Source organism: Myotis nattereri, assembly GCF_964212035.1.
Source record: "Myotis nattereri genome assembly, chromosome: 4".
Taxonomy (NCBI): domain Eukaryota; kingdom Metazoa; phylum Chordata; class Mammalia; order Chiroptera; family Vespertilionidae; genus Myotis; species Myotis nattereri.
Window position 1 is genome coordinate 100440867 of NC_138079.1, and position 16457 is coordinate 100457323.

A 16457-nucleotide genomic window follows, 5' to 3' on the forward strand; every position below is an offset into this window, starting at 1 on the left:
ACAAAGCCAGCAATGACTCTCATAACCTCAATTCCCACCAAAGCACAGAGCATTTCCTGTCCCTTTTCCGTTATTTCACAAGCTGCCTCTTCTCACTTACCCACTGAGCTCAAGGACAGAGGGCCTTTTCTCCCCCCAGAAGCCAGACAGCTGGCTCTGGCCTCTCCTGGTCAACACCATGGCCAAGACCCCTAGTGACTATCTGTTGCGCTCCCTGGAGGAGCTGGTGCCCTATGACTTTGAGAAATTCAAGTTCAAGCTGCAAAACACCAGCCTGGAGAAGGAGCAACAACGGATACCCCGAGGCCTGCTCCCGTCAGCCAGGCCGGTGAAGCTGGCCAGTCTTCTGCTCAGCCACTACGGGGAGAAGTATGCTGTGCAGCTGACCCTGCAGGTCCTGAGGGCCATGAACCAGCACCTCCTGGCAGAGGAGCTCCACAGGGCTATTGACCCAGGTGAGCAGACCCCCATGTCCCCTCCTCTGCTGGCTGTTCGTGAGGTGGGGTGGAAGGTGCAGGAATGAGCATGTGTTCGGACCAGTGCACTCTGGCTTGGGGACTAGGAGTCCCGCTCTATCAAGATGTTAGTGATTTGGCCAAGCAAGTCTTTCTCCCTGCTTTGGAGCTGAACTAAGGTTCCCAATGGCTTAAAAGGGTGGTGGCGGGAGTAGGCAGCTGAGATTCTGACTCAGGGAAGGATCAGGAGAGGCAGGAGCTAGATGACTGTTCCCAGATAATTCCTCATGTTATTGATAATTAACACGTATGCACAGACGAGTCCCTGGGTGAGCAAAAGTGGCTTGCTAACCAATCGTATTAACAGGGTTGATAGGTAATCTTTTTATTGTTACCACATAATTTTAGTTTTGAGTTTTTAATAATTTTTTATTGATTGATTTTAAAGAGAGAGAAATATAGATTTGTTGTCTTACTTATGTATGCATTCATTGGTTGTTTCTTGCATGTGCCCTGAATGGGGATCGAGCCCACAACCTTGGCATATGGGGATGACACTCTAATCAACTGAGCTACCTGGCCGAGACTTGAGTTTTTCTTTTTTTAAACAAACAAACAAACAAACAAATTCCATCACCAATTATCCCTACTATAACTTCTTTCACCTCCACCCACCCTTTTCCCCCTGCAATTGAGTTCTTTGCTAACACGTTTTACAAAGGCATTTAAAAATTGTTCACGAGGACTTTCTCCTCATTTCTTTTCCTTCCTCTCTTCCTTCCCTACCTTCCTTCTCCCTTTCTTTTTCTTCCTTTCTCTCTTCTCTCCTCTTCCTTCCTTTCATCTTTTCTTTCCTCTTTTCCTTCCTTCTCCTGCTTCTTCTTCTGTCTTTTGCTGTACTTTCCAATTTTGTTATATTGTGATTAGCTAATGTGGCCTATTCAATTTCTGCTTTTAAAGACTTTTTAAAGATTTTGGAGGATGGCTAACACATGATCATTAAAAAAAATATTCTTTGGTGTTTGAATTTTTCTTCTATTTCTACACTTTAAGAATACATTAGAGCCCTGGCTGGTTTGGCTCACTGGATAGAGTGTCAGCCCTCGGACTGGGGGGTCACGGGTTCGATTCCGGTTAAGGGCATGTACCTTGGTTGCCGGCACATCCCCAGTGGGGGGTGTGCAGGAGGCAGCTGATCGATGATTCTCTCTCATCGATGTTTCTGGCTCTCTATCCCTCTCCCTTCCTCTCTGTAAAAAATCAATGAAATATATTTTAAAAGAATACATTAGAAATTATTTTCATGTGTTTCTATGTGGTAGAACAGTTTAAATAACAAAAATTATCTGCTCTTTGAAAAAGTGACAGAACTAAACCAACTGTAATCTGAATCCAGAATAATTTGATGAATGGAATTTTTAAATTAGTTTTTCATGCTCTAAAATCTGCATCTTTAGGATTTCTCACCAGTTCTTAAGTCAGTTTTGAAAACTCCTGTTTTCCTACAAAGCCAACAGCAAAGTGTTTTAAACTACTCTGAAGTAATTTCAATAAGAGCTTCCTCAAACCAAATATTAAGGTGCTAATTACAGGGTATCTTCATCTCTTTATTAGAGTAGTGGTTTTCAAATTATATCTGAGGGTGATATTTCAGGGATTCCTTTGAATATTAGCAAATACTTGATTTAAATTTTATTAAATTTGTTACTAACAAGACTAACAAATTAATATTAAAATGTATCAGTAACCAAATTTTAAAATACTGAAGGCCACCAGTGTGATAGTTCATGCTGTACCTGAACTCCTTTTTATGTAAATCTTGGAATTAAGCCTTTTCTGTCATTTCTGTTTTATTAAACAGTATCCTGACATTTCCAGGCAAGCTGTGTGTTGTTTTCTTTCATTACCATTTACACTTACTTATCTGTGTGAGTTGTGATTTTCTTCACCTCATGAAACCAAAGGAAAAACAAATAAATTACTTCCTAAATCATAACCCAATTTCAAAAATTTGGCCAAACACCTTAATTATCGCTTTCCAGTTCTATTGAGAAATAACCAACATATATTACGTATAAGTTTAAGGCATGCAGCATAATGTTTCATTTACATATATTGTGAAATGATTGCCAAATAGGTTCAGTTAACACCCATCTTCTCATCTGGTAAAATGAGAACTCGGGATTTATGCTCTTAACTTTCCAGTACAAAATGCAGCAATGCGGAAATTCCTCTCACCCCTAACTGTCTGGGGGGAATGCCACCCAGTACCCTCTTCAAAAGAAATTACTCTCCTGAGGGTTTTCGGGCATGAATAATGTGAATTCGGGCTGACGCATAAGAAAGGGGACTTGTGTTTACAAATCTTCAGGAGAGATTTTCTTTTTCTGCTCTATCTGATGTCAACATCTACAGGTACACATCCAGCTGTTCCCTTCTGTATGGAAGGTTTTCTTTAAAACCTTTAAATATGGATTTTCAAACACTCAGGAGTAGAGGATACTAAGATGAAGTCTCTTTGTACCCATCACCCTTCAATGATTACCACTACTTTGCCATTCTGAATACTTCTTCCCTTGCTTACTGTGATAATTGAGTTTTGTTTTCCTGGTGAGTATTGTTTGTTTGTTTTTTATTAAAGTAACATTGGTTGATAATATCATATAAATTTCTGGTATAATTATAATTTGATAACTGTATACACTAGATAGAGCAGGGGTTCTCAACCTTCCTAATGCTGCGACCCTTTAACACCTCATGTTGTGGTGACCCCCAACCATAAAATTATTTTCATTGCTACTTCAAAACTGTAATTTTGCTACTGTTATGAATCGTAATGTAAATATCTGATATGCAGGATGTATTTTCATTGTTACAAATTGAACATAACGAAAGCATAGTGATTAATAAAAAAAACCCAATATCTAATTATATATGTTTTCCGATGGTCTTAGGCAACCCCTGTGAAAGGGTCTTTTGACCCCCAAAGGGGTCGCTACCCACAGGTTGAGAACCGCTGATATAGAGTGTGCTCATCATCAAAAGTCTAATTTCCACCTGTTAATTCTTTATTGATTGATCTTATAAGGGAATTCTTTACTGATTGATTTTATAATCACACACAAATTTATACCAATAAACTAGGATTTTATTTATGTATGAAGAATTCTGTTTTTGGAATTCTGATATTGGAAACAAATCCTCCTGCCTAAAAAGTTTGAAAGCACTATTTGAAGAATATATAGCAAATAGTATGTTCTTATTTCATGGTAATTTACTGCTATTGTCTACAATATTCTGAACTTCTCCAATTTCTGAGAGGATTCTCTCTTCTTTCCCCCCAGCCCTGGGCCCTAAGCACCTGACATTTTCATGCCTTTGCATCTCCTTGTCTTTTCAGAATATCCGATACAAGAAAGTGGCACTGACTGTCCAGCAATGTCTTGTTCCTCGGGGGAGAATAAGCCCAAGAGCCTGAAGATGCCAAATGGCCTGGAAGGGGACAGACAGCAGCAAAGTGGTGATGGAGCAGCCAGCCAGCCCGAGGCTGGGAAGGGGCCCCAGAAGAAGCCTCAGGGCAAACGGAGAGATCAGAAGGGCTCAGAGGGCCTGGATGTGCAGGGCAAGCCCGGGGCCAAGGGTGCGACTCTGTATTCCAGGAGAAGCCCACTCCCCAGCAAGCAGCCAGGGGAGAAGGGCAGTGAGTCCAGTGTCAGGCTCCGCAGGAATGCCAGCTCTGCAGGAAGGCTCCAGGGGCTCTCCAGTGGGTCATATGCTGGGTCCCTGGGAAGGAAAGAATGCAAGGCATCTGAAGCACGTTCACCTTCAAAAAAGAATCGACCCAGAAGTCTTGAATTTACCATTTCTTCCAGAGAGAGAGCTCTCTCCAATCTAGAAACTCTTCTGCCTCAGGAGAAAGTGAAAAGTGAGAATCTGGACTCAGCAGCTACCCCCAGCAAAGTGGCCACTCTGGATGTAGGGGCTACTCTGGCTGTTGAGAAAGGCTCCAGGAATCCAGAACATTCTGTGATCATGGATAGGGGAACACTCAGGAATACACTTTCCAATGTACTGTTGGATGGAAAGGAGATGACCTGGGAGCATCCAGAATACACAGCACTTTTGGAAAAAAATAGAATTGAGGGTCCAGAGACCCCTAAGACCTTGGGGGAGGCAGTAGGCAGTGAGCTTTCAAATCCAGAAGTCCCCCCGTCTTCAGGTAAGAAAGGACCCCAGAATCCAGAAGACGTGGTATCCTTAGGAAGGGAGACCTCCACAGACCTCCTTTTATCCCCCTCTGTAGTTACTGGACTTTTGGTTGCCCTCTAAGGTCCCCAACCCTTTGAGAATCTGTTGGAGGCTGTAAATCCTGGGGGGAAAAAAATGCACATCTTCACAAATTGTTGTTTCAAATTTGTTAGTTCTTACACACTCTGAAATGCTTTAGAGTTCTCAGGACTTTATGAACCCCAGGTTGAGTATCTGGGCAAGACTGGGTAAAAATATCCCCTTCTCTCAATACCCCCAGAGTAGTATGTCACGGGGTTGAGAATCTGCCATTTGCTTCTCTCTGGGCAGAGAGAAGAGCTGTTGGCCAAAACCCTAGGTCTCTTACTAAGGAGGAAGAAATTAGGATTATGTTGGGTTTTGAATGACAGAAGCACTATAGTAACAGTAACTAAACAAGATAGAAGTTTGTTCCTCTTTCACATAAATCATAAGCAGATGGTCCGGGGCAGATGTGGTACCCTATGGGCCAAAACCCAGGCTCCTGCTGTTTTTCTTCTCATCAAGTTTGCTTTCAAACTCATGGTCTCAGATAGTGGCATCCTCATTCCAGGAAGCAGGATAGAGAGACAAAGAACAGTATCACTTAGGGAAAGTTTCTAGAAGTTTCCAGGAGTTCCTAGAAGCTGGTTGTGACAGCTCCATCTACATCCCTCTAGTCAGAATAGAGTCAAATGGCCACAACCAACTGCAAAGGAGGCTGAGAAATGTAGTTTTATTTGGGGGGTGTTGAGTCAGGGGAATCAGCCATATGAACAACGAACAATTCTATCACAAGGGAATGAGGCGAGAATGATTATTGGGGGACTTCTTAGAGTCTCACAGATATAGAAATTTCTGAAAGGAAGAGGTGGGAGGGCCCTAATGGATTGTGTTTCTATTTCTTCTTGGATCTCCTGTTATTTCTGCCTTTCTTTTTTTAATTTTTAAAGTTTATTTTAGAGAGAAAAGGGGAGGGAGAAGAAAGGGAGGGAAAAAGATATATATTTATTTATTGTTCTACTGTTCCACTTACTTATGCATTCATTGGTTGATTCTTGTATGTGCCCTGACCTGGGATCAAACCTGCAACCTTGGCGTATCAGGACAATGCTGTACCAGCTAAGCTACCCGGCCAGGACCTGTCATTTCTGCTTTGTAAAGTTGTGCTATGGTCTTGGGGCAGAGCTAGTCACAACAACATGGCAGATTACACCCTTTAGCCTTAGAAAAATCCCCTTCTTTACTTTCATTTCATGCTCCATGAACCTGGGTGTGAAAGGCGGTCCATTTGTTCCTTCATTTAACGCACTTCCCCAAAGGCTCACCAGGTGCCAGGGACTTTGCTAGGGGCGGGGGCGTCTAGCTATGAGCCAGTCAATGTCTCCTGGGCGTTTCCTACTCCAGTCATGAGTGGCCTGGGTGGCTTTAAGTGCTAAAGCAAACACTAGTCCAAATGTCTTGCTGTCTTTATATCAACTGCTAGATCAGTGTGTGTGTGGGAGGAAGGCATAGGATTTACAGCAAAAGGCCTCTCTTTAGGATAAGTCCCCAAGAATTCCAGGTCTCAGGGCTGTCATGAGATCTAGCCCTTAACTCTCAGTCAGAGGGACTTGTCTGCTGCCTTGCGGGAGAGGAATCGGAGGGGGCAAGCTAGGAAGTGGCCACAGTTCAATGGAGGACTCCCGAGTCCCGGGTGCGGGCTCTTTCTCCGCTGTGCTTTTGCATCACCCCTTCGTCACATCTGGGGGTGTCACTCAGGGGATTTTTCTACTGCTGTGTTCCCAGGGAGGCCGCAGGATGAAGCTGTGTGTCCCCTCTCCCGGGCCCAGGAAGGAGATCTGGTTGGTAGCACTTGTGTGCATGATTCCTGCAGCTGCTCCATTGCTTCTAAGGATCCCAAGGCCTCAGATGGTTGCTTGCCCAGCTGCCTCAGGTGTCAGGTCTCGCTCCCAGGGAAGAGTTCTGGAGGCATCGAGCCGCAGGAGGGCCCATCGATGGGCAGCCTGAGCCCCACGCCCCAGCCGCAATGTACGCGTCACAGGAAGCAGGTCCAGCTGCTCTTCTGCGAGGACCACAGGGAGCCTATTTGCCTCATCTGCAGCCTGAGTCAGGAGCACCGAGGTCACCGGGTGCGCCCCATCGAGGAAGCTGCCCTGGAATACAAGGTAGGGCTTCCTGCCTGGGGGCCCTTCTCTGCTGGGCACTTGGCCATGTGGGGGCCTGCTTCCTTTGCCCAACGACGCTAGGAGGTTGGTGCATTAGCTGCCACTCTTGAGCTGTAAATGGCAAAAACACAATATAAACCTGGACAGCAAAGAAAAACTTTACCAGTGCAGGTAGCTGAGAGGTCCAGGGGCCTTGCTTCAGGTGTGGCGAAGTGCAGGTGCTCACAGGAGGTCGTTAGAATTTCTCTTCCTCTTGGCTCTGCTTCCCTTAGTGTGATGGATTCCTTCTTTCTCTTTCCTGGGCATCCTCCCTTTGCTTTTGGCTGCAGCACCCTCAGCGTTATGCCCTAAAGCAGATTCTCCCCTCTAGAGTTGGCACCAACTGAACATAGCTGGAGCCAAGTTTAAGCTTCAACAAATGCTCTTTGTCCAGGAGCAAATTCAGAAGGAGCTGGAGCATCTGAAGGCGTTGAGATCATCTGGAGAAGAGCAGAGATCTGAAGGGGATAAGAACACTGCAAACTACCTGGTAAGGCAAAAGGTGTTCCATGGCCAGTCCTCACTCAGGTTCACCCCTGCAGGAGGGAGGGACAGAGCGTAAACAGGGGTCTGCAAGGTTCTATTCTGGTTCACGGGGAAGCAGAGCTGATCATATATTTAGAATGATCTGCTCTTGGCTGCAGTGGGGGGAGGGGTACGGGTGTCCAAGGATGAGCTGGTCCCTAGAGCTCGGAGGGAGGGGCATCTCTGAGGACCTTGTCACACTTTCTCATTCTCACCACAAAATGGTTTAGAGGAACTAATGCCAGTGCCTGTGGCTGAGGGATGGGCTTGAGGAACAGGGAGGACTTTACAACTTTGAATACTTCTCTTTATTGCTCTCAGCATTGTTCTCCATTTTATTTTTTTACAAAAACCATATTGATTTTTAAAATTCAAGCGCTTAAAATACACATTTTCTTTAGAACCGCGGTCTTGCAATGCCACAGATTACTGGCCTTCCTCTGTGGAGCTTGTGTCCAGACTCTTGGATGTGTAAATTGCTTCCATTTTACCTACAAGTGAAGGCACCTACCCCAAGGCACTTCGACTTACCTCATGCACTTTTGTTGGTTGGATCCTATCTCCCTCTCTGGGTTCCAGATTTCTTTTGGGACCCACCACATTGCAATGGGAAACAGACAAAGATAAAAAAGAATGGGAGGAAGGTGGCATTGGCCCAGTGCCTGACTTTTGGGAAACTCCTAAACTGTAGTAAAATAAAAACCCTTTCCTATAACCCCGGGAGGCTTCAAACTTATGGATGGAACAGAGGTCAGGGATGTCCCCTGAGAAGGATGTCAGGAATCTGAGCTGCTCAGGGAAACTAGGGAGACAAGAGGGTCTAACCTTCACTGAAGAAATTCACAGTGGCCCACACACTGAAGGGTCAAGGGCACGTACCTTGTTTACAGGCTCACTCCCAGGCCCAGTTGGGGCACGTGCAGGAGGTGACAGATGGATGTTTCTCTCTGTCTCTCCCCCAGCCTTCCTCCCTCCCCTCCACTCTCAATGGAAAAAATATCCTTGGGTGAGGAAATTTAGTCCTGTCCTTTGAGCCCAAAATGATGAGACTTTTTTTTTTTAATAAATATTATTGATTTTTTACAGAGAGGAAGGGAGAGGGATAGAGAGTCAGAAACATCGATGAGAGAGAAACATCGATCAGCTGCCTCCTGCACATCTCCTACTGGGGATGTGCCCGCAACCCAGGTACATGCCCTTGACCGGAATCGAACCTGGGACCCTTCAGTCCGCAGGTCGAAGCTCTATCCACTGAGCCAAACCGGTTTCGGCATGATGAGACTTCTTAAGTCCAGTCTTAGTGGATCTAAGAGGCCCTCACCCTCCTGGGAGGAAGGAAAAGGTGCTCTAGCCACTGCACCTCTCCAGAGAAGCTTCCTAGTGATGATGAGAAACAGGGTGAGAGGACTAATGGGTGACCAGTGTGCAATGGTAGTGGAAGTCAAATTCACTTACATTCAAATAAATGGACTAACTAGCCCATTCAGAGCCATACTGAGAACCTTCTGCATGCCCGCACTTGGGGCAGGGGAGCAGGGATTGGAGAGGTTTCCCTTCTGGAGAGCTTGGTGGTCATAATCTTGTCCATTTATGACCCCAGGTATATGCCATCCTCACACTAGCTTTCAAGGAAGAAGGTGACATCAGATATCTGTGTCCTGTGGCTGCTGTAATAAAATACCACCAACTGGGTGGCTTAAACCACAGAAACTTACTATCTTGCAGTTCTGGAAGCTAGAAGTCAGAAATCAAGGTCTTGGCAGGGTTGGTTCCTTGAGGGCCATGAGGGAAGGACATGTTCCAGGCTTCTCTTCTCAAGTTGTAGGTGTCTATCTTTTCCCTGTCTCTTCACATGGTGTTCTCCTCATGTTCGTGTCTGTGTCCAAATTTCCCCACTCCAGTGGCCTACCCCGCTCCAGTATTACCTCATCTTAACGAATTGCATCTGCAAAACCCTTATTCCCAAAGAAGATCATATTCTCAGGTACTGGGGGTTAGAAATTTAACATGAATTTTAGAGGGAACCCAATTTAACCCGTAACAGCAGGTTTTAGGGCATTTTCCCAGAGCCAGTCCCTTCCACCCTCAGTCTGCTGTGGAAAGGTTCTGGTCCATTTGGCCGCCTTCTCTGGAATGCAGGCCTCTAAGAAAGCCTGCTTCTTATCCACCTCCAGGAGGTGGGCTTCTGGGGATCCCCTGGGCACACACACACACCTTATTGCACAGACCCTTTTACCTCCCTGTCCCCTGTTCCCAGAAACAAACTGAAATCCAGAAGCAGAGAGTCAGGTACCAGATGGAGCAGTTCTGCCGGTTTCTGGAGCAGCAAGAGCGGCTCTTTGTGGCCTGGCTGGAGAAGCTGGCACAGACCATTGTCCAGGTCAGGGAGACATATGACACCAAAGTGTCCAGGGACATTGCCCTTCTCACCGAGCTGATTGAGGAGCTGGAGACCAAGCAGTGCCAGCCGGAATGGGAGCTTATGCAGGTGAGTGTGGCTGGACCTGCCCTCGCCCTGCCCATTGTTCCCAGTAGGAAGACATGGGCTCCTAACACAGACACCTGCTCTGCCCCAGCCAGGGGGTGAGGTCCTTGGGCCCAAGGGTGGGACTTGGTCTTGGTGACCCACAATGCCTCTTGTGCCCAGATCCCTTTTGTGAGCTCTTAGGAGCCCAGAGTGGCCCAGAATGAGGGGATCTCCTGGCATCTCCCAGAAGAGATCAGCAGGACTTGGGTGCAGTTCTGTTGCAGGCCACAGCTGGGCTGCACCTTGGGGAATTAGAATTAAAATTGGGAGAGGTGCCCCAGGTTTGCGGATGCACTGGGACTCAGGAAGAGAGGCCAGTAGTTAGTGCAGCCCCTAGGAGATTGGTAACGGAGAGCTTCCCTCTTTTTTCTCCTAGGACATCGGAGTAACCCTGCACAGGTACCGAGAGCTCCCCTGGTGATCCCTTGGGTGTCCTGCAGGAAGCATTTGGGAAGGCAGTCCTAGAAGGGAGATGTTCCCAGCCCTGGGTCTGGGACTCCTTCCTGGGCTCTTCCCATTTCCTGCTGCTACCTAAGGCCTTTCTGGATTTGTGTAGCAAAAACTGGAGTGTGATCGGGAGGAAGAAAATGGGGTTGAAGACTGGAAAGAATGAATACAGCCTGCCATGCTGTTAGTGGTGTCCTAAGAAACTTCCCTAATAGATTGTGTCCTATGCAATTCACCTCAAGAAAACCGTTCCTGCAGAGTGCCTGTAGCCTCAGGGAGGGAAGCACTTTCCTGGAGTGGAGCTGCAAAGCCCCGCAGGCAGGGGAGGGAATGGAAGGGAGGAGGCCGGAAATTACAATCACCCCCTGAGCTTTACAAAATCCTGACATCCAGGCTAGGGCTGCTGACTTAAAGCTGAATCTTCAGGAGTGTAACTCAGGAATCAATATTTCAAGTCTTTTTTTTTGTGGTAAAATATACATAACATAAAATTTACCATTTTAATCATTTTTAAATGTATGTTTAGTGGCATTAAGTACATTCACATTATTATGCAACCATTACCACCATCCATCTCCAGAACTTTTTCATCTTTCCAAATGGAAATTCCATACCATTAAACATCTCATTCCCCCCAACCCCAACCCCTGGCACTCAACACTCTACTTTCTGTCTTTGTGAATTTGACTATTCTAACTACTTCATGTAAGTGGAATCAAAAAATATTTGTACTTTTGTGTTTGGCTTATTTCCTTTAGCATAATGTCTACATGCTATAGCAGGCGTCAGAATTTCATTCCTTTTTTAAGGCTGAATAATATTCCATTGTGTGTATATATCATATTTTGTTTATCCAGTCTTCCATCAATGGACACTAGATTGCTTCCACCTTTTGGCTATTGTGTATAATGCTATGAATATTGATATAGACATATTTGTTTGAGTCTCTGCTTTCAATTCTTTTGGGTATATCCCCAGATATGGAATTTCTCTATTATGTAGTAATTCTATGTTTAGTTTTTTTGAGGAACCACCATAATATTTCCCACAGTGTCTGCACAATTTTACATTCCCATCAGCAATGTACAAGGGTTCAACTTTCTCTACATCCTTACTAAAGCTTGTTCTTTTTCTTTTTAAATTGTTTTTATTGATTGATTTTTAGAGAGGCAGGAAAGGGGAGAGAGAAACACTGATTTGTTGTTCCACTTATTTATGTTATACCTTGGTTGATTTTTGTACATGCCCTGACCAAGGATCAAACCCACAACCTTAGTATATTGAGATGACACTTTAACCAACTGAGCTACCTGGCCAGGGCTATTTTTGTTCTTAACAACAGCCATACTAATGGGTGTGAAGTAATATTTCATTGTGTTTTTTCCTCATCTATTATCATTTTATTTCAATAGAAAGGAAATGACTGAGGAAGTATAATTAATTTGACATAGATAATTCTGGGCTGAGCATTTCAATATCAGAAGCATTTTAAAGCTATTATTAAAATTCGTTGTGGTTTTAACATCAGTGCTTTTAAAAACTCCCCAGGTGAGCCTGGCTGGCTTGGCTCAGTGGTTGAGTGTCGACCTATGAACCAGGAGGTCATGGTTCAATTCCCAGTCAGGGTACATGCCCAGGTTGTGGGCAGCTGATCAATGATTCTCTCTCATCATTGATATTTCCATCTCTCTCTCCCTCTCCCTTCCTCTCTGAAATACATAAAAATAGATTAAAAAAAATAAAAACTCCCCAGGTGATGCAAATTCATGGTCAAAGTTGAGGACCAATGTTTAGAACTTGAAGTCCAGGGAGGAATTTTTTTTGCAAAGCCCAGGCGGGGCTGGGTGTGCCCTGTGGAGGCTGTACCTCCCTCCATTTTATGGGAGCTTGGGCCACTCCATGCTCCAGCCCTCTCTGGACAATAGTCTTTTATCTTTAGAGTCAAGACAGTGACTGTCCCTGAGCCATGGGCCACCCCTCTAGAGGTGAAAGAGAAGATCCACCTGCTCCTCCAGAAATCAGAGTTTGTGGAGAAGAGCATGAAGCATTTCTCAGGTAGGTGGGCTTGGGGGAAGATAGAAGGTGCCCACTCACTTCCTCCCAGAGATCCATGTAGCCCAGAGCCCCCGAGCATCCCTTCTCCATCTCTCAGTCTTCTGATTCTGCCTTCAGCCTCCTTCTGATCTGTCCCTAGCTGGGGAAATTAACTCTAGTTCTCTTTCTCCTTTAGGAACCCTGCGTTCAGAAATGGAAACCTTCAATGGTAAGTACTCTGGTGGTGGTATGTGCTGAGCAGGAGTTATTATGGTATTTCCTTGTACTGTTGATTTCTGGGCATTATTTAGAAGACAGTGAGAAAAATACCTGTAACAAAGGCAAGAGAAAGGTCGTAACAGGCCCTCACAGGTTCTGTGCGAAACTCCTTTAGCTGGGTCAACTCACCAGACCAGAGAGGCCCTGGTGCCTGGGAGGAATGGGGTTATAGCCAAGCAGAGGAATCAGGTCCTGAGCATATGGGTTCTTGTCTTTCCTTGTTGTGGGGATCCAGGTAGATTTAGCCCTCTGAGTGGGAATGCTCAGGATTTCCCCCCTCATCTCTTTTTTTCTCTGTAGTTCCAGAACTGATTGATGCTCAGGCACATGCCGGTAAGTACAAGATCAAGGCGAGTGGTCTTGGCCTGATGGATCCCTGTCCATGTTTTCTGGAGGTGGGGTGAACCTGTGGGGATGTTGCCCATTGACTCCCAGCTAGGTATTCTAATTCTCTCTGCAGTTAATGTGATTCTGGATGCAGAAACTGCCCACCCCAACCTCATCCTCTCTGATGACCTGAAGAGTGCTAGACTTGGAAACAAGTGGATCCATATGCCTGACAGTCCAGAAAGATTTGATAGCTGCATTTTTGCCCTGGGCTCTCCAAGCTTCCGCTCTGGCCGTCATTACTGGGAAGTGGAGGTGGGAGACAAGACAGGGTGGGTCCTGGGTATTTGCAAGGCATCCACAAGCAGAAAGGGGAACATGACTCTGTCGCCGGAGAATGGCTACTGGGTGGTGATGATGATGAAGCGAAATGAGTACCAGGCATCCACCTTTCCCCCGACCCGCCTGCGGATGAGGGAGCCCCCCAGGCGTGTGGGCATCTTCCTGGATTACAAGGCTGGAGACATTTCCTTTTACAATGTGACAGCCAAATCGCACATCTACACATTCACCAGCTTCTCTTTCTCTGGGCCCCTTCAAGCGATCTTCAGCCCTGGGACACATGATGGAGGGAAGAACATGGATCCTCTCACCATCTGTCCAGTCGGTGACCAGGGGCCTCACTGAAAGCCCTACACTTTGTATCTCTCTTCCAACTCCCAGCCTTGTACTTTGAACTTATACCCTCACCAGTTATTATTGAACGTACATTGGGTTCTGGGTGCTTTCGGAAATATAATAAATCAGAGAATAGTCTTTGTGTCCTAGGAGCTTATGGAATAGTAGTAGAAATAAGCTAGGTACTCAAATAATGGTAAACCAAGGGTGAAGAGAACACATATGCTAATGACATGCCATGTTTTTTTCAGAGTAGAAAGTGCATGGCTTAATAAACCCTTGTATGGATTAACACCCTAAGATGCTCCGGCGACAGAGATTCCACCCTCATGTTCCCTCAGTACCCATGGCAAGGATATGTCCCCTCATTTTATTCTCCCCTGTCTTGAGGACTTGTCTAGGGAGGAAAAATAAGCAAAGTAGCTTGCTATAAATTTTTTTTGTATCTGGATTAATGAACTATGGTTCTTAAGAGTATTGGCTGTGCCTGATAAATAAACTGATTAGAAGATTTAATCATAATTCCATTTGCTGTCACTTGATTGATTGCTGTGAGATACCATTTCCCCACTGAACACCATGAAAGAGATGGAGCTACGGTGGTGGGAAAACATTTGACATATATTCTAAGTATCACATTTTCTGTCCTAATCTCTGTCTGAAAATCTGTGGGAATATTAGGTGCTTTAGTTCACAGATGTCCCGCTATCATCCTCATTTAAAGACATGTAAAGAGAAAGGATATAAGGGGTGGGGGGATCAAATCAAGATTAAACTCCAAATTCTTCCTACTGCACCTCCTCTTTCCACATCTGCACACTAGAGCCAAATTGGACTCCAGTTCTCCATGGTTATGACCAGACCACAAAACACATGCTTTGCTGTCTTCATGGAGCTTGGTTCTATGCGAATAATCTATATGCTGACACAGTTCACGTGCCCTACTTGTTTAGCTGTTCCCTATGGTTGGTCATTTATTACTCCCAATTATCCCTTACTAATAACCTTTTCACAACCAGCTTTGTATATATTTTCCCCCACCTCCCCAAACACTTATTTTTTTCTCCTGTTATTCCTAAAATGGTTCTAAAATATAAACTATTTGATAACACTTACTACAGTGGCCAGACAATCCTTCAGAAAGATTAAAAAATGTTTCTGCCCAAAGCAATGTTTGACTTTTTTTTTTTTTTTTGCTGATTTAACAGAGATGTAATGGGGTTTTACCTGTGTTTCATATCATTAATATTTATTGAGGCACTGAATTTTTCCAAGTGAATTTCTACTTTTTGTTTCCTTCTATAGAAATTATATAGCTCCTTTGACTATTTACTTATAGAATCTAGATACTTAACTATTTTTATTTGTAGTAGTTCTTTATAAATATTTTAGATACTAAACATTTGTATATGTAAGATGAAATTTTCCCTGTGTCTGGTGGTTTTTTATTGTTATATAATTCACATATCATACAATTCACTCTTTTAAAGTATATAGTACTTCCTATTCCTACATGCTTGCCTTCTCCCACAACCACATCAAATTACAACGAAATTATACAACCATCCTTGAGAACCATCTGAAGACTAGCTGAACAAAACTCGTACAACTGAGGATATAATAAGAAGTCTCACAAGATTGGTAGGAGGGCAAAGACATGAAACAGGCTGGTCCCAGCCTGGTCTCAGCTATGGAGGTCCTCCCTGTGGAGCCAGGGGTCCCAGCGCTACACTGGGCACAGACCATAGCACCGGTGCCAGGAAAAGGATTCTCCAAAACATCTGGCTGTGAAAATCAGTGGAGATTCTGTCTGGGTGACATGGAGGGCTGCTGTTGTCCCAGGTATTCCTTTTCAAGGGCCTGTGTACAAACTTACTTGCTGACATACTCACTGACTCTGACTCCAGTTCAGGGACAGCACTCAAAAAATTGCAGGAAGAGACTGGATGAAACTGACTTGTTTGGCTTTTGGAAGGCTGGAGGAGCAGCTCTCCCTGGGACTAGACTGCTGCAAGCACCATTGTTCCTTTGTTGAATCCTCCCTGCACACAGCCAGCAAACACAGGCTGATACCAAATCTGAGTTACTATCAAACTCACCCCACACTGTTGATTCCCTGAAACCCACCCTATTTAACTCACACACCAAACCAAACCTCTTTCAGTGGCTGTTCCTCGCAAACTGCCAGTCTGGGCCCACACTGTGTGGACTTTCATCAAATCTCTAAAAGGTCCACAAACTCCAAACAAACAGCAGTCGGCCTGGGCATGACCTCTACCTCTGGTTAACTGGCCCAGGACTAGTGGCGGTAGTCCTTGGTCTGCACCAGAGCCTCTCCCAAGTGTTTCCAAGTCCAGCACAGGCACTAACAAACATCACTTTGTAGCTCACATCACTTGTCCCCAGACCAGGCACAGGTAATGGCTGATCTGGGCCTGCACTGGAGCCCCTCCCAAAGGCCCCAGAACCAACACACCTGGTGGCTGGCTTCAGATCATACCAGAGCATCACCAAATTAGCTCCATAAATGACACAAACAACCTGTAGACTCCACATGCACCAGAGCCTCAGTACAGTGACTAACTCTCCACAGAGTCAACCCCCGCACTCTAGCTCATACACTATAGTCACAGCCAGTCCTCACAGTCAGTCCACCTTAGGGTCAAGCCCACCACTGACATGTCAATGGCAATCAAAGCTCAACTAGAACAG

The 16457-nt window shown here is 45.1% G+C and overlaps 1 protein-coding gene across 1 annotated transcript; it reads left to right on the forward strand.

Moving 5' to 3' along the window:
• Positions 1-56: 56 nt before the first annotated feature.
• Positions 57-14265, forward strand: MEFV (MEFV innate immunity regulator, pyrin). Its single transcript, XM_081089243.1, has 10 exons — positions 57-455; positions 3856-4674; positions 6510-6889; positions 7323-7418; positions 9711-9941; positions 10357-10379; positions 12367-12482; positions 12658-12690; positions 13041-13073; positions 13201-14265. Exons 1-10 carry the CDS (start codon positions 179-181, stop codon positions 13752-13754), a joined length of 2562 nt encoding a protein of 853 aa, XP_080945369.1. The 5' UTR covers positions 57-178; the 3' UTR covers positions 13755-14265.
• The last annotated feature ends 2192 nt before the right edge of the window (positions 14266-16457 follow it).